The sequence below is a fragment of the Tachyglossus aculeatus genome, chromosome 15 (assembly GCF_015852505.1).
Source record: "Tachyglossus aculeatus isolate mTacAcu1 chromosome 15, mTacAcu1.pri, whole genome shotgun sequence".
Lineage (NCBI taxonomy): Eukaryota > Metazoa > Chordata > Mammalia > Monotremata > Tachyglossidae > Tachyglossus > Tachyglossus aculeatus.
Genome location: NC_052080.1, coordinates 3,239,773 through 3,257,400, shown reverse-complemented (window position 1 = coordinate 3,257,400; position 17,628 = coordinate 3,239,773). Strand labels below are relative to the sequence as shown.

General features: G+C 52.3%; 1 protein-coding gene across 1 annotated transcript in view; it reads left to right on the top strand.

Moving 5' to 3' along the window:
* The window catches only part of PTCHD1 (patched domain containing 1), a 41,037-nt gene extending 26,666 nt beyond the window's left edge, over positions 1–14,371 (top strand). Inside the window, exons 2-4 of the mRNA XM_038757512.1 lie at positions 1,065–1,725; positions 10,094–11,888; positions 12,181–14,371. Of these exons, the coding sequence (XP_038613440.1) occupies positions 1,065–1,725; positions 10,094–11,742 (2,310 nt within the window). The 3' untranslated portion in view covers positions 11,743–11,888; positions 12,181–14,371. The remainder of the gene's footprint in view (positions 1–1,064; positions 1,726–10,093; positions 11,889–12,180) is intronic.
* The last annotated feature ends 3,257 nt before the right edge of the window (positions 14,372–17,628 follow it).

The following is a 17,628-nucleotide window of genomic DNA, read 5'->3' as shown; positions in this document are numbered from 1 at the left end:
CAGCACCCGATAAGCGCTCAGTATGTACGACCAAGTGACCTTCCCAGACTGAGCCCCCTTTTTCCTCTCCTCATCCCCATCCCCTCCGCCCTACCTCTTTCCCCTCCCCACAGCACCTGTATATTCATTCATTCATTCATTCCATCGTATTTATTGAGCGCTTGCTGCGTGCAGAGCACTGTATTAAGCGCTTGGGAAGTACAAGTGGACAACACATAGAACCAGTCCTTACCCAACAGCGGGCTCACAGTCTAGAAGGGGGAGACGGACCACAAAGCCAAACATATGAACAAAATAAAATAAATAGAAGAGTAAATGTGGACAGGTAAAATAAATACATTCCATCGTATGATTTCATCATCATCATCATCATCAATCATATTTATTGAGCACTTACTATGTGCAGAGCACTGTACTAAGCGCTTGGGAAGTACAAATTGGCAACATATAGAGACAGTCCCTACCCAACAGTGGGCTCACAGTCTAAAAGGGGGAGACAGAGAACAAAACCAAACATAGTAACAAAATAAAATAAATAGAATAGACATGTACAAGTAAAATAAATAAATAAATAGAGTAATAAATATGTACAAACATATCTACATATATACAGGTGCTGTGGCGAAGGGAAGGAGGTAAGATGGGGGGGATGGAGAGGGGGACGAGGGGGAGAGGAAGGAAGGGGCTCAGTCTGGGAAGGCCTCCTGGAGGAGGTGAGCTCTCAGCAGGGATTTATTACTCTATTTATTTTGCTTGTCCATATTTACCATTCTATTTATTTTGTTAATGACGTGCATCTAGCTTTAATTCTATTTATCCTGATGACTTGACACCTGTCCACGTGTTTTGTTTTGTTGCCCCCTTCTAGACTGTGAGCCCGTTGCTGGGTAGGGACCGTCCTCTATATGCCGCCAACCTGTCCTTCCCCGGCGCTTGGTACAGCGCTCCGCACCCAGTAAGCGCTCAATGAATACGACTGAACGATCGAACGAAGTGACCAGAAGGGCAGGGCCTCGATCCCGGTCCCCCGCCGCTAACGGGCTGCCCTCTCTCCCCCCCTCCAGCTGCACTCGGCCGTGACGCGGATCCAGGTGCAGCGCCCGGGCTTCAACTACACCTTCGCCCACATATGCGTCCTGAATAACGACAAGACGTGCGTGGTGGACGACCTGGTGCACGTGCTGGAGGAGCTCCAGGCGGCCCGGGCCTCCAACCGGACCAACTTCGCCATCACCTACCCCATCACGCACCTCAAGGACGGGCGGGAGGTGTACAACGGGCACCAGCTCGGGGGGGTCACGGTGCACAGCAAGGATCGGGTGCGGTCGGCCGAGGCCATCCAGCTGACCTACTACCTGCAGGCCCTCAACTCCCTCAACGACTTGGTGGCCGAACTGTGGGAGGCCAGCTTCTGCGACACGGTCCGCCTCTTCCAGAAGGCCCACCGCAAGGTCCGCTTCTACCCGTACACCTCGGCCTCCCTGAGGGAAGACTTCCAGGAGACCAGCCGGGTGGCCGAGCGCTACCTGGTCACCGGCCTGGTCCTGGTGGCCGGGGCGGCGGTCCTCTGCTGCTCCATGCAGGACTGCGTGCGCAGCAAGCCGTGGCTCGGCCTCCTGGGCCTGGTCACCGTGGGCCTGGCCGCCCTCACCGCCGCCGGGATCGTCAACCTGACCGGCGGGAAGTACAACTCCACCTTCGTGGGCGTCCCCTTCGTCATGCTAGGTAATCATCATCATCGTGAGAATAACCGGGAGCCCGCTGTTGGGTAGGGACTGTCTCTATATGTCGCCAGTTTGTACTTCCCAAGCGCTCAGTACAGTGCTCTGCACATAGTAAGCACTCAATAAATACGATTGATGATGGTGATGACGATTAAGCGCTTACTATGTGCAAAGCACCGTTCGGGTTACAAGGTGATCAGGTTGTCCCACGGGGGGCTCACACTCTTCATCTCCGTTTTACAGATGAGGTAACTGAGGTGCAGAGAAGTGAAGTGACTTGCCCAAAGTCACACAGCTGACAAGTGGCGGAGGCGGGATTTGAACCCATGACCTCTGACTCCAAAGCCCATGCTCTTTCCACTGAGCCACGCTGTAATGGCCATCTTCACCCCGCCGGTGGATGGGGAGCAGGCGGTTGGGGATAGGCCAAGCGCATTCTAGACTGTGACCCATTGTTGGGTAGGGACTGTCTCTATCTGTTGCCGAATTGTACTTTCCAAGCGCTTAGTACAGTGCTCTGCACACAGTAAGCGCACAATAAATAGGATTGAATGAATGAATGAATGAGTTGTAAGCTGCACATGTCCTGAACGCCCCAGAGAGAAAAGAACCACCTGGCGATCCCCGTCTGCCCTCGCGGACCGCCCTACCCGATAACGAGAAGGAGAATTACGGTACCCATTAAGCTCTTGCCGTCTTCATTCGTTCCGTCGGTCATAATAATAATTACGGTATTTGTTAAGCGCTTGCTGTGTTCATTCATTCATTCATTCATATTGATAATAAAAATGAGGGTACTGGTTAAGCGCCTGCTATGTCCATTCACTCATATTAATAATGCTAATTAGGGTACTTGTTAAGCACTTGTTACGTTCATTCATTCATATTAAGAATAATAATTAGGGTACTGGTTAAGCACTTGCTATGTTCCTTTATTCATATTGATAATAATAATTAGGGTACTGGTTAAGCACTTGCAATGTTCCTTTATTCATACTGATAATAATAATTAGGGTACTTGTTAAGCGTCTGCTATCTGCATTCATTCATTAAGAAGCAGCGTGGCTCAGTGGAAAGAGCCCAGGCTTTGGAATCAGAGGTCATGGGTTCAAATCCCGGCTCCACCACTTGTCAGCTGGGTGACTTTGGGCAAGTCACTTAACTTCTCTGGGCCTCAGTTCCCTCATCTGTAAAATGGGGATTAAGACTGTGAGCCCATGTGGGACAACCTGATCACCTTGTAACCTCCCCAGCGCTTAGAACGGTGCTTTGCACATAGCAAGCGCTTAATAAATGCCATTATTATTATCAATAATAATTAGGGTGCTTGTTAAGGGCTTGCTATGTTCATTCATTCATTCACAATAATAACAATTACGGTACTTATTAAGTGCTTGCTGTGGTCATTCATTCAGTCATATTTATTGAGTGCCTATTGTGTGCAGGGCACAGTAATAAGCGCTTAAGAGAGGACGGTACAACAATAAACAGGCATCTTCCCTGCCCTCAACGAGCTTACTGTCTAGACGGGGGGAGACAGACATTAGTAGAAATAAATAAATGACAGATACGGACATAAGTGCGGTGGGGCTGGGAGGGGGGATGAAGAAAGGGAGCGAGTCGGGGGGGCCAAGAAGGGAGTGGGAGAAGAGGAAAGAGGGGCTTAGTCAGGGAATACCTCTTGCCAAGCACTGTGCTAAGCGCTGGGGTAGATACAAGTTAATCAGGTTGGACACAGTCCCTGTCCCACACGGGGCTCACAGTCTCAATCCCCATTTTCCAGCTGAGGTAAGCGAGGCACAGAGAAGTGAAGTGACTTGCCCAAGGTCACATAGCCGACAAGTGACAGAGCTGGAATTAGAGCCCAGGTCCTTCTGACTTTCACACAGGGCTTCAAAGCTGTCCATCCATCCCCTGGCCCCCTCCTACCTCCCCTCCCTTCTCTCCTTCTCCAGCCCAGCCCGCACCCTCCGCTCCTGTGCCGCTAATCTCCTCACCGTTAGGCCTCGTTCTTGCCTGTCCCGCCATCGACCCCCGGCCCACGTCCTCCCCCGGGCCTGGAATGCCCCCAATCCCTCTGCCCATCCACCAAGCTCGCTCTCTTCCTCCCTTCAAGGCCCTACTGAGAGCTCACCTCCTCCAGGAGGCCTTCCCAGACTGAGCCCCTTCCTTCCTCTCCCCCTCGTCCCCCTCTCCATCCCCCCATCTTACCTCCTTCCCTTCCCCACAGCACCTCTATATATGTATATATGTTTGTACATATTTATTACTCTATTTATTTATTTATTTACCTTGTACATACCTATTCTATTTATTTTATTTTGTTAGTATGTTTGGTTTTGTTCTCCGTCTCCCCCTTTTAGACTGTGAGCCCACTGTTGGGTAGGGACTGTCTCTATATGTTGCCAACTTGTACTCCCAAGCGCTTAGTACAGTGCTCTGCACACAGTAAGCGCTCAATAAATACGATTGATTGATTGATTGATTGATTGAATGAATGTGTGGTACGAAGCACTAAAGTGGAATGCCCAGCCACTTAATCAAGCAATGGCATTTTCTGAGCGCTTACTGTGTGCCGAGCACTGCACTAAGCACCTGGGAGAGTACGGAGCAACAGAATTGGCGGGCATCGTTCCCTATCCAGAAGCTTCCAGAAGCAGACATTTAGGAGTCTTTGGGCATAAATGACTTGAGTCTCGGCTTTTAAAAAATCCCAAGTCACTTTGCTTCGAAACTCTGTCAGCGAAGCATCTCTTGTTCTACCTCTACGGCAACAAAGCCCCAAGTGCCCCTTTGTAATATCTACCTTTTCTCCTGTAGTTAACAGCACCCGGGAGTTGACGTCATCAGACAACACCATTATCAAATGTGATGATGAGAGGAGGAAAAAAAAAATCCGACCTTACGTCTTTTTTTCAATTTAATCTAATTCCCTCCGGATAACGTCTCTGAACACCTGCAAAATTCATCCTGGTTGTGATTCCTTACCGCTCTGCCGCTCGGTACCAAAACCGTAGTTTGCCAGCTTTTCCGCAGAAGAACCCAGAAAGTCATTCCCCACAACCTGGTTAAGAGGGTTTGCTGGGGTTAAAAGTTTTCACGCCTATCTCGGCTACCTGAAGGGCCATAAAGTTAATCCATCTCTCCTTCCCTCTATTGGCAGAAAATCTATTCCTTTTTTTTAAAAAGGTCAAACTGTCTTCACTGAAAACACTGCGAAAGCAGACTTAATACTTTCCCTTACTGAGGCCAGAACATGACTGTTTAAAACATAATGAAGAACAGGATGTCACCGAATGCACTTTTCTGCCTTATTTAATGTCTGGGGGATTGGGGGGCTTTCGATGAAATAACAGACCCCGAGTTGGGATTCGGTGCCAAATTGTACTTCCCAAGCGCTTAGTACAGTGCTCTGCACACAGTAAGCGCTCAATAAATACGATTGATGATGATGATGATGAAGCAATCACTATGCTTAATAGCCACCCCACTTATTGCTGGGGTAGATACAAGTCTGTCACTTGTCTGCTGTGTGACCTTGGCCAAATCATTTCCCTTCTCTGTGCCTCGGTTACCTCATCTGTAAAATGGGGATTAAGACTGTGAGCCCCACGTGGGGCTGAGTCCGATCCAATTTAATTATATCCACCGCGGGGTTCAGTACAGCGCCTGGCACCTAGTAATTGTTGAACAAATACCACATTTGTTATTATTTCTCAGTCAAGTGCCTCATGGCTACTGTTTACCCAACACAGTACTAGGCTCTTATTAAATGTTAGCACTGATGTGAATAAAGTGCTTAATCAATCAAGCAATCAATCGTATTTATTGAGCACTTACTGTGTGCAGAGCACCGTACTAAGCGCTTGGGAAGTACAAGTTGGCGACATAATAAACTAATAAATTCAAGTTGTTCGCATCATTCAGAGAGAAAATATAAGTATATAGAAATATATATTATATAAATATAATATATTCAGGATAAAGATGTTATTTCTAAAAGAGTTGGATTGTGTCTCCCCATCATCATCATCCATCAATCGTATTTATTGAGCGCTTACTATGTGCAGAGCACTGTACTAAGCGCTTGGGAAGTCCCCATGCTTGGCAACACAAAGCTACGTCTGTGTAACTCTGAAGAAAGGCTTGGGTTAATCCCAGCAAATATGTCATTTTCTTGGCTTCTCTAATATGGTAGCGATTGTTCGGTGAGTCCCAAAGAGGAGACAGAGACGTTAAAAAATAATAATTATGGTCTTTGTTAAGCGTTTACTACGTGCCAGGCGCTGTACTGAGCGCTGGTGTGGATACAAGCAAATGGGGTTGGACACAATCCCTGTCCCCCGTGGGGCTCACAGTCTCCACCCCCATTTTCCAGATGAGGGAACCGAGGTGCAGAGAAGTCAAGTGATTTGCCCAAGGTCACACGGCAGACAAATAGCAGAGGCGGGATTAGAACCCATATCCTTCTAACTCGCAGGCCAACTAGGTAATAGAGTGGAGGCTCCTGCTCTAGAGTGGCAAGGGACACACATCTTGTTTCTGGTGTACTCTCCCAAGCACTTAGTACAGTGCTTTGTCCTCAGCAGGCGCTCAATAAATACCCTTGATGCTGGGGAAGAGCATGGAACCCAGTTCTAGAACTCGCTCTGCCACCAGACTCTCTGAGCCTTGGTTTCATCTCCTGTAAAATGGGGATAAAAAATAATGGTATTTGTTAATAATAATAATAATGACATTTATTAAGCGCTTACTATGTGCAAAGCACTGTTCTGAGCGCCGGGGAGGTTACAGGGTGATCAGGTCGTCCCACGTGGGACTCACAGTCTTAATCCCCATTTTACAGATGAGGGAACTGAGGCACAGAGAAGTTAAGTGACTTGCCTGAAGTCGCACAGCTGACAAGTGGCGGAGCCGGGATTTGAACCCATGACTTCTGACTCCAAAGCCCATGCTCTTTCCACTGAGCCACGCTGCTTCTCTAAGCAAGTTAGTTAAGTTAAGCGCTTAGTATGTGCCAGGCACTGTACTAAGCACTGGAAGATACCCTCTCTCCCTCCCTCTCTGAGCCCCTTGGGGGACAAGGACTGGGTGCAGCGTGGCGTAGTAGATAAAGCCCGGGCCTGGGAATCAAAAGGTCATGGGTTCTAATCCCGCCTCCGCCACTTGTCTGCTGTGTGGCCTTGGGCAAGCCATTTCACATCTCTGGGCCTCAGTGACCTCATCTCTAAAATGGGGATTAAGGCTGTGAGCCCCTTGTGGGACAGGGGCTGTGTCCAACCCGATTTGCTTGTATCCCAGCACTTAATACAGTGTTTGGTACATAGTACGTGCTTAACAGATACCTTTATTATTTCTCTAGACTGTAAGCTCGCTGTGGGCAGGGATTGTCTCTATTGCTGGTGTACTTTCCAAGTGCTTGGTAAGATGCCCCGCACACAGTAAGCGCTCAATAAATATGACTGAATGAACAAATGAAGCGCCGTGCTCGGCACTGGAATTAAATACTACTCATAATTGTTTGATCAAATTTATTGAGCGCTTACTGTGTGCAGAGTGCTGTACTGAGAGCTTGGGAGAGTCCAATAGGACAATAAGCAGACCCTTTCCCTGACCACAGTGAGTTGAGAGTCTAGAGGGGGAGACGGACATTAATAGAAATAAATACATGACAGATGTGGACATGAAGCAGCGTGGCTCGGCGGAAAGAGCCCGGGCTTTGAAGTCAAAGGTCATGGGTTCAAATCCCGGCTCTTCCAATTGTCAGCTGGGTGACTTTGGGCAAGTCACTTAACTTCTCTGGGCCTCAGTTCCCTCATCTGTAAAATGGGGATTAAGACCGTGAGCCCTCTGTGGGACCACCTGATCACCTTGTAACCTCCCCAGCGCTTAGAACAGTGCTTTGCGCATAGTAAGCGCTTAATAAATGCTATAAAAAATAAAAAAAGTGGTGCGGGGCTGGAAACGGGGGATGAATAATGGGAGCAAGTCAGGGCGACGCAGAAAGGAGCGGGAAAAGAGGAAAGGAAGGCTTACAGAGCTAAGTGCCAGTCTGCGCATCAGGCAGAAACTCCTCACCCTGGGCTTCAAGGCTGCCCATCACCTCACCCCCTCCTATCTCACCTCCCTTCTGTCCTTCCCCGCCCAGCCCGCACCCTCCGCCGCTAATCTCCTCCCCGTACCTCGTTCTCGCCCGTCCCGCCATCGACCCCCGGCCCACATCATCCCCCGGGCCTGGAATGCCCCCAATCCCTCTGCCCACCTGCCAAGCTAGCTCTCTTCCTCCCTTCAAGGCCCTACTGAGAGCTCACCTCCCCCAGGAGGCCTTCCCAGACTGAGCCCCTTCCTTCCTCTCCCCCTCGTCCCCCTCTCCATCCCCCCATCTTACCTCCTTCCCTTCCCCACAGCACCTGTATCTATGTACATATGTTTGTACATATTTATTTATTACTCTATTTATTTTACTTGTACATATCTATTCTATTCATATTATTTTGTTAGTATGTTTGGTTTTGTTCTCCGTCTCCCCCTTTTAGACTGTGAGCCCACTGTTGGGTAGGGACCATCTCTAGATGTTGCCAACTTGGACTTCCCAAGCGCTTAGTACGGTGCTCTGCATACAATAAGCGCTCAATAAATACGATTGATTGATTGATTACAGAACACGAGGAGCTAAAGTGTCCGTGAGGGACGGCAAAAAGAGGTGGACTTGTCCGGCTTTCCCGGAGCTGGGGGGGTCGATGCACCACCTCATTTCGACGTGTTTGATCCACCCCGCCTGAATGATCGGAATCTTTTTTTCTCCTCAGTCGAAATGCAGCTCTGAGGACAAAGGCGCTAACTAGCCCACATCTCCAGCTATGGATTTCATCCTGCCTCCCCGTCGGGGGCGGGGGCCCGGAGGAACTCACTGCCAAATTCTTCCTGATGGCGCATTCAGCTCCCCTAGCCTTAATCTTACGGTTCCCCTTCCTCCCGTCTTGCCGCGTCAGCCGAAACGTGCGCTCGGTCGGCTTTTCCCGCTCTTCTTGGATTGAGTTTCCCTTCCCGGCCTCAGACCGGGAGCCCGCTGTTGGGTGGGGACTGTCTCTGTATGTTGCCAATTTGTACTTCCCAAGCGCTTAGTACAGTGCTCTGCACATAGTAAGCGCTCAATAAGCACGATTGATGAGGATCCTCGGGGAAGGCCGGGAGGGGCTGTGCCCGAGGGGTCACCAAACAGCCCTAGTCGAAGCCTAGCGAGGGTCTCCCAACCTCCCACAGCTGGCCAAATGTCCCCCCGGCCCTCCCCGCCAATCGCCCCCTTCCTTCCCCCCACTCGAACCCCTCGCCGCCGAACCTTTCCGCGGGAAAGCTGAGAAGCCGCGTGACCTAGTGGGAAGAGCCCGGGCCTGGGTTCTAATCCCAGCGCCGCCACTTGTCTGCCGTGTGACCTGGGGCAAGTCGCTTCGCTTCCTCAGTTCCCTCATCTGTAAAGTGGGGATGATGACCGCCCGCCCCACGTGGGACAGGGACCCGATTAAGACGTGCATCCACCCGAGGGCATAATAATAATAATGACGGTAACTGCGGCATTTTTTAAGCGCTTACTAGAAGCAGAGTGGCTCAGTGGAAAGAGCACGGGCTATGGAGTCAGAGGTCATGGGTTCAAACCCTGGTTCCGCCAATTAATAATAATAATAATAATGGCATTTATTAAGCGCTTACTACATGCAGAGCACTGTTCTAAGCACTGGGGAGGTTACAAGGTGACCAGGTTGTCCTACTTGGGGCTCACAGTCTTCATCCCCATTTTACAGATGAGGTAACTGAGGCCCAGAGAAGTGAAGTGACTTGCCCACACAACTTACAAGTGGCGGAGCCGGGGTTTGAACCCATGACCTCTGACTCCGTAGCCCGGGCTCTTGCCACCGAGCCACGCTGCTTCTCAGCTGCGTCAGTTTGGGCAAGTCACTTAACTTCTCTGTGCCTCGGATACCTCATCTGTAAAATGGGGATTAAGTCGGTGAGCCCCCCGTGGGACAACCCGCTCACCTTGTAACCTCCCCAGCGTTTAGAACAGTGCTCTGCACATGGTAAGCGCTTAATAAATGCCATCATCATCATCATTATTATTACTATTATGACTAGGGACCAGGCACGGTACCAAGCACCGGGGTGGAGACGAGCCAATCGGCTCTGTCCCACGTGGGGCTCCCGGCCTTCATCCCCATTTTCCAGACGAGGGAACTGAGGCCCAGAGCAGCGAAGCGACTCGCCCGAGGTCCCGCGGCGGAGCCGGGATCGGGAGCCGGCTCCTCCCGACTCCCGGGCCGGCGCTCGGCGCCCGGTGAGCGCCTAACGAGTCCCCTCGTGATTCTCCCCGGCAGGTCACGGCCTGTACGGGACCTTCGAAATGCTGTCCTCCTGGAGGAAGACGCGGGAGGACCAGCACGTGAAAGAGAGGACGGCGGCGGTCTACGCCGACTCCATGCTCTCCTACTCCCTCACCACCGCCATGTACCTGGTCACCTTCGGCATCGGCGCCAGCCCCTTCACCAACATCGAGGCCGCCCGCATGTTCTGCTGCACTTCCTGCATCGCCATCTTCTTCAACTACCTCTACGTCCTCTCCTTCTACGGCTCCAGCCTGGCGTTCGCGGGCTACCTGGAAAGCAACCACCAGCACGGCGTCTTCTGCCGGAAGGTGCCCGAGCCGGAGGTCCTGCGGCAGAAGCCCCCCTGGTACCGGTTCCTGATGACGGCCCGGCTGGGCGAGGCCGAGGCCGAGGAAGCGGGCGCTCGCCGGAGCCAGCTGCTCCCGTGTCTCCTCCGGCGCTACTACTCGGACTGGATCACCAACACGTACGTCAAGCCTTTCGTGGTCCTCTTTTACCTGGTTTATATCTCCTTTGCCTTAATGGGCTACCTGCAGGTCAGCGAAGGGTCCGACGTCCGGAACATCGTGGCCACGGCCACCCGCACCATCGAGTACACCAGCGCCCAGCAGAAGTACTTCAGCAACTACAGCCCGGTCATCGGCTTCTACGTCTACGAGTCCATAGAGTACTGGAACGCCAGCGTCCAGGAGGACGTGCTGGAGTACACCAAGGGCTTCGTGCGCATCTCCTGGTTCGAGAGCTACCTGAACTACCTGAGGAAGCTGAACGTGTCCACGGGCCTGCCCAAGAAGAACTTCACCGACACGCTCCGCAACTCCTTCCTCAAGGCCCCGCGCTTCGCCCACTTCTCCGAGGACATCATCTTCTCCAAGAAGGCCGACGACGAGGTGGACGTGGTGGCCTCCCGGATGTTCCTGGTGGCCAAGACCTCGGAGACCAACCGCCGGGAGCTCTACCGCCTGCTGGAGACCCTGAGGAGGCTGTCGGTCACGTCCCGGGTGAAGTTCATCGTGTTCAACCCGTCCTTCGTGTACCTGGACCGCTACGCCTCCTCCCTGGGGGCCCCGCTCCAGAACGCCTGCGTCAGCGCCCTGTTCCTGCTCTTCTTCTCCGCCTTCCTGGTGGCCGACGCGCTCATCAACGTCTGGCTCGCGCTGGCCGTCGTCTCCGTCGAGTTCGGCGTCGTCGGCTTCATGACGCTCTGGAAGGTGGAGCTGGACTGCGTCTCCGTGCTCTGCTTGATCTACGGCATCAACTACACCATCGACAACTGCGCCCCGCTCCTGTCCACCTTCGTCCTGGGCAGGGACTTCACGAGGACCAAGTGGGTCAAGAACGCCCTGGAAGAGCACGGGGTAGCCATTTTCCAAAGCTACCTCTGCTATCTCGTGGGGCTCATCCCTCTCGCAGCTGTGCCTTCTAATCTGACCCGTACACTGTTCAGGTGCTTGTTTTTGATAGCCCTCGTCACCTTCTTTCACTGCTTCGCCATCTTACCTGTGATCCTGACGTTCGTGCCTCCCTCCAAGAAGAAGAGGAAAGACAAGAAGAACCCGGACCACGGGGAGGAGATCGAGTCCGTCGAGATGGTCGACATGGCCGGCACCCGGGTGGTGGACCAGATCACCACGGTCTGACTAGGCGGGCGGCCGTGGCGCTTTCACCCTTAGGTCTTACGGCGGAGGGAGGAGACGGGGGCGAACCTTCGCCCTTTATTTTTCGAAACGAAGGATGAGCCCTAGGGATAACCGGGGACCGCGGAGAGGGAGGACGGCCGAGCACGGTGTGTTTTTCGTTTCTCTAAGTTCTCCGAAACCAAGGGGCACGGCGGGCCGGGCCGCGGCGGGGGCGTTGCGGGTGGGCGGGCGGGCGGGCGGGGGCTGCTTGCCGACCCCCGGGGGCGTAGACCGTCTCCAGTCCCGGGGCGGGAAGGGGTGGCCGGGACGGCTTCGAGCGCTCGTCCCGGGGCCGAATCCGCGCTCCCTTCCCGCAGAGCAATAATTCGAGTCAGTGGATCGGCCCCCCCGGGTTTAGCCATCGCATCTAACTTTGTACTTATGTTTTCTTTCCCAAAGGAAAATTTATGCAAGTATCGGCTCGGTGATCAGCTCACGTGATCTGGTCACCTAGACGCCGTCGCTCTGTCGGTTGAGAAATCGTTCACGGACTCAGAGTTCCTCGGAGGTCGGGGCGGGGAGGCCTGGTGTCGAGGGGCGGGAGGCGGTGGGTTCCGTTTCCGGAAGGGTCGTTTCTTCCCCACGCCGTCCGCGTCTTAGTGCCCCAGCCCCGCGTCCCCCCCGACGTGACCGCCTCTGTCGGCCGCCGTCTTTTAAAAGAGAAAAACAAAAACGTCGGGACGGTCTTCAGAACTCTAGGTAGAATGTTCTTCTCCCACCAAAGACAGCTTCAGAGCACCCCGCGTGTCCGGGGCGGGATACGTACGGATACGTAGACGTGGATGACTGCGCGGTTGACCGACGGGGTCGCGCCGGTTGTCGTTCCGGGCGTCGATGGAGAGCTCGCTCGCCGGGGTCTGGCCGAGGGGAAGCCGGGAGCCACCACTTGGAATAACTCGCTCCGCTCCACCCAATCCCCCGAAGCCTCTCCCCGCTCCCGAGTCGAAGTGACCGGACCGGAAAGGCGATAAGGGGACCCCCCCGGCCCCCTCCCTCGGTCTAAACGGCCTTACGGAGGGAGGACGCTCCCATCCCCTGGGGGAGGCGAAAGGCGCTTGGGCCCGAACGGAGTTCGAGGGAGCCCCAGGGCCACTGACGGACGAGGCGTCAGGGCGACGCCGGGAGTAGATGGCGGGGGTGGGGGAGACCTCGCTTCGCTCTGCGGCACGTCCGACCCAAACCGCTCGCCTGGGTCAGGAGCGAGGGTGGGGAGGAAGGTGAGGGACGGGGCGAGGAGACGAGGGAGGTTTGGCACACGGGCGAACCCTCCCAAGTCCCAGCCAAGGCGGGCCGAAGGGAGGACGGGAGGACGAGGAGGAGTTGCCCCCGAGAAAACGTGTCTACCCACACTCTGTCGTATGGTACTCTCCCGGGCGCTCAGCCCAGTGCCCCGCATCCGGTGAGCGCTCAATAAAAACCACCAATCGATCGAAAAGAACCACCCAAGCAAATCGTAATCTCCCCGGGCCTTTCCTCGTTAGGGCTCCGCGCCCCGTCCCCGACCGTCTTCGGCCTCCCCCCGTCTTGCGGTTCATCTCCTAACCCCAAATTCTGCAGTTTGGCGAGGATCTCAGGTTTCACGCAGCAATGGGGGCTGCAGGATTCTGGCGTTGGCCCGGGTCGGAGCCGCCGACCGCCAAGACGACCAAACCCGTGGGACCGCGCTGGGCTCGCTTCCCTGCTCTCGTCTTCCCGCTCCCGGAAGCGACGAGCAAGGAGCCGGGAAACCGCCGGGGTCGAATCTCCCGATTTACTTCTTCCACAGCCCTTCCGTCTGCGACCACACCAGTAAGCGTTTTCCAGCGAATGTCAACCGAACGTCATTTTCCCAGCCCCGGGAATGAAGATGGAGATGAGTAAATGCCGGCAGAAGCCAACTTCCCCCGCACACCCCCTCCGCGAGGTTTGCTAGGATTTCTGGCGGCGGCTGCTCGGTGGAAATCTCCGCGATAATATTGATCATTCTATATCATTACTAGAAACCCCGCGATGATGTTTCGTTATGCATTAAGCCCTTCCTCTAAGTGCTAAGCACTGGGGTAGACACAGATAATCCTAACCCGCGTGGGGTCCAGAGTGTAAGATCTGAGGAGTGCCGGCCGCTGCTCCCCCATTTTACAGATGAGGGACCTGAGGCTCAGAGAGGTTAAGTGACTTGCCCAAGGTCACACAGCAGATCAGTGGCAGAGCTGGGATGAGAAGCCAGGTCTCCTGATTCCCCGTTCCCTTGTGCTTTCCAATAGGTCACCCTGTACTTGTATAGTTAGGATGACCCCAAAACAGTTTTTCCCAAACGGTTGAACCGTGAAAACAGGCACCCATCCAAGTTTGTCCAAAAGCCCTTCACCCTGTCGGCAAAATTCATTCATTCAGTCTTATTTGTTGAGCGCTTACTGTGTGCAGAGCACTGTACTAAGCGCTTGGAAAGTGCAGTTCGGCAAAATGCGATTCTCTGACGTAGATACGGCCAAAATAAGTCAGCTCCCCGCCTTCAAATTCGTCTGTAGGCCAGCTGAGCAAGAGTCCCGACGTGGATCCACCCTATTCCAGTGTTCTGCACACAGTAAGCGCTCAATAAATGCGATTGAATGAATGGATGGATCCTAAGAGATTGTATTAGTGGTATTTGTTAAGTGCTGGCTATGTGCCAGGCACTGTCCTAAGCGCTCGGGGAGATACAAGTTAATCGGGTTGGGACACAGTTCACGTCCCATGTGGGGCTCACGGTCTTAATCCCCATTTTCCAGGTGAGGGGACTGAGGCCCAGAGAAGAGAAGTTCATTCAGTCATTTTCAGTCAGTCGTACTTAGTAAGCGCTTTTACCGTGTGACTTGTCCAAGTGACTTGCCCAAGATGACAGAGAAGGCAAGTGGTGAGCTGGGATTAGAACCCAGGTCCTTCAGATTCCCAGGCCCATGCTCTACCCATTTGGCCACACGGCTTCTCTGCTACCTAGTGAGACGAGGCGATCAGAAGAAGTTGGGTCCTCGGAAGCGGGTGAGGTAGCAGAGTAGAAGCAAGCCAAATTCCCTCTCCCAGGGGTCTGCCCCAAGGGAGGCATCCTTCATAAAACACGGCCGACGAGGGGATCGCTTTTACTTTGGCGACTTAACAGTGCCGAATCACCGTCTGAACAGTACGTCAGCGATCGATTTCATGTCGGCCACGAAGAGTAACCGGCCGAAAGACCCCACGAACTGACAGGACGTTAACTAATGCAACGGGTTTCACGGGAGGTTTAATCATTCTAACTGGTCCGCGAAGATGACGTGTCGCGGCTTTTCGGTCGGTGACAGATCATTTTCCTGAACGCATCCGTGCTCTCTTGACATCCCCTGTGACTTGGGAGGTTCCGCTCGGAAAAAAAATGAAGGGGATTTAGTAACTCTTTACAAATGTTTTTTTTAAAACCGAGACCTGTGGAGTTTGATTTTAAGCTTCAGGATTGCGTCCTCTGCAGAGTTCAGGAGGGAGAGAGACAGAGACAGACAGGGAGGCAGAGGGAGAAAATCTCCCTGGATATTAGTGGGTCTGTAAGAATGGAGTGAGTCTGTAGACTCACTTGACTCAGCCTCCTTAGCACAGTTTCAAAAACGCCCCGTAAATCCAGCCATGAAAATTTAAGTGGTTTTGTTTCAAGGGTTTTTGCTTGCCAAAAAGTCAAGCAGGACAAGAAAGAAGTGATTTCAGGGTCTTAACGGAGAGGGAAAAGCTTTGGGAGATATCATTTCGCATTTTCTTTTGGAAAATAAGTCTACCGTAAATCTGGAGAGGAGTCGGGGTAAAACTCCCCAGATTTTTAGAGAAGCAGCGTGGCTCAGTGGAAAGAGCACAGGCTTTGGAGTCCGAGGTCATGGGTTCAAATCCAGGCTCCGTCAGCTGTGTGACTTTGGGCAAGTCACTTCACTTCTCTGTGTGCCTCAGTTACCTCATCTGTAAAATGCTGATTAAGACTGTGAGCCCCCCATGGGACAACCTGATCACCTTGTCACCTCCCCAGTGCTTAGAACAGTGCTTTGCACATAGTAAGCGCTTAATAAATGCCATCATTATTATTATTTTTCAGCTCGAAGGATTTCTCCCCATGAGAGACCGTCTCTCAGCGCTTCAGCTCACGGTCCTCTCCGTGAGTTCAAATCCAGCCAGCCTCCCGGGGTGTCCATTTTCCGAGCTGATTTCCAAACCAGGAATCACTCCGACTTTCAATTGAAGGTTCCAGATTTGCCTGTCAGTCTTCATCTCTGCTATCCATTCGTTCCTTCAGTTGTACTTAATGAGCGCTTACGTGTGCAGAGCACTGAACTAAGCACTTGGGAGAGTGCAATAGAATGGTAAACAGATGCATTCCCTGCCCACAACGAGCTTACAGTCTAGAGGGGGAGGCAGACATTAATAGAAATAAATAAATGGCAGGCACGGACGTAAGTGCTGCGCCTATCCCGAGGCATATGCCAAGAACGATGATTCCCTGTAATTTTAACATAGCCGTTTTCAGCTCAATTAATCCACCAGACGTAAACTCTTTGAGGACGGGGTCTAACTCAATTTTACTCTCCCAAGCACTTACTCCAGTCTTCGGCGATCAGGAATTGCCATCGAATGGTCGATGTTTTCTTAACGTAAAGGCCCTGTGAGCTGAATTTGAAGCACTGTTTTGAAGGCTTTTCTTTGACCTCTTAGGCTGTGAGTCCCCTGAGGGACAAGGACTGAGTCGAATCTCAGATCTGTGCCAAAGTTCAGTATGCCGCATGGCACATCATAATCCCTTAACAAATGCCACAATTATTATTATCATCCTTATAATTAACGAGTTGATCCTTCATGCTGATGAATGGAAGCAAAATGAGTCGGGTGGAAGTTAAGACTCACGAATGCAGTAGCTGGGAAATTCATTCATTCAGTTATCTTGATTTGAATGCTTACCAGGTGCACAGCACTGTACTAAGCACTTGGGAGAGTACAAGCTAGACATCTCTTTTTTTTAATGGCATTTATTAAGCGCTTACTAGGTGCAAAGCACCGTTCTAAGCGCTGGGGAGGTTACAAGGTGATCAGGTTGTCCCACGGGGGGCTCACAGGCTTAATCCCCATTTTACAGATGAGGTCACTGAGAAGTGAAGTGACTTGCCCAAAGTCGCACAGCTGACAAGTGGCAGAGCCGGGGTTTGAACCCATGACCTCCGACTTCAAAGCCACTCGACCAACTTCACACCCTTGCAGATAATTCCCAGCCTGCCTTAAAGGAGAATGAGCAACTCTAAAGCACCGATTTCACGGTCCCCATTTGGGGTCAGTTGGATTCAGGCTTTTGTTTTGGACAGTAAGTGCTCAATAAATACGATGGAATGAATGAATGAATGACAGTGTGCAATCAGATCAATTCACTGACACATAGTAGGGCCCCAGCATACTAGGCGCCTAAAAGAGAAAAGCACGGTCTAGTAGATAGATCCCGGGCCTATGAGTCAGAAGGACCTGGGTTCTAATTCCGCCTCCGCCACTTGTCAGCTGGGTGACCCTGGGCGGGTCACTTCACTTCTCTGTGCCTCAGTTACCTCATCTGGAAAACAGGCATTTAAGATTTTAAGTCCCATGGGAAACTGGGGCTGTGTCCAACCTGATTTGCTTGTATTCACCCCAACGCTTAGTTCAGTGCCTGGCACATAGCAAGTGTTCAACAAATGCCATTAAAAAAAAAACCCATAGAAGTAAGAATAATATTGCCCACCCTTGGAGAATTTATACTGTAAGAGGGAAGCCAGGAGCACAGGGATGTTGTGCAGGTAGCAGGAGGGGGACAGTTAGATCAAAATGAAACAGGTGAATTGTGCGATCAGAAGAAGCCGT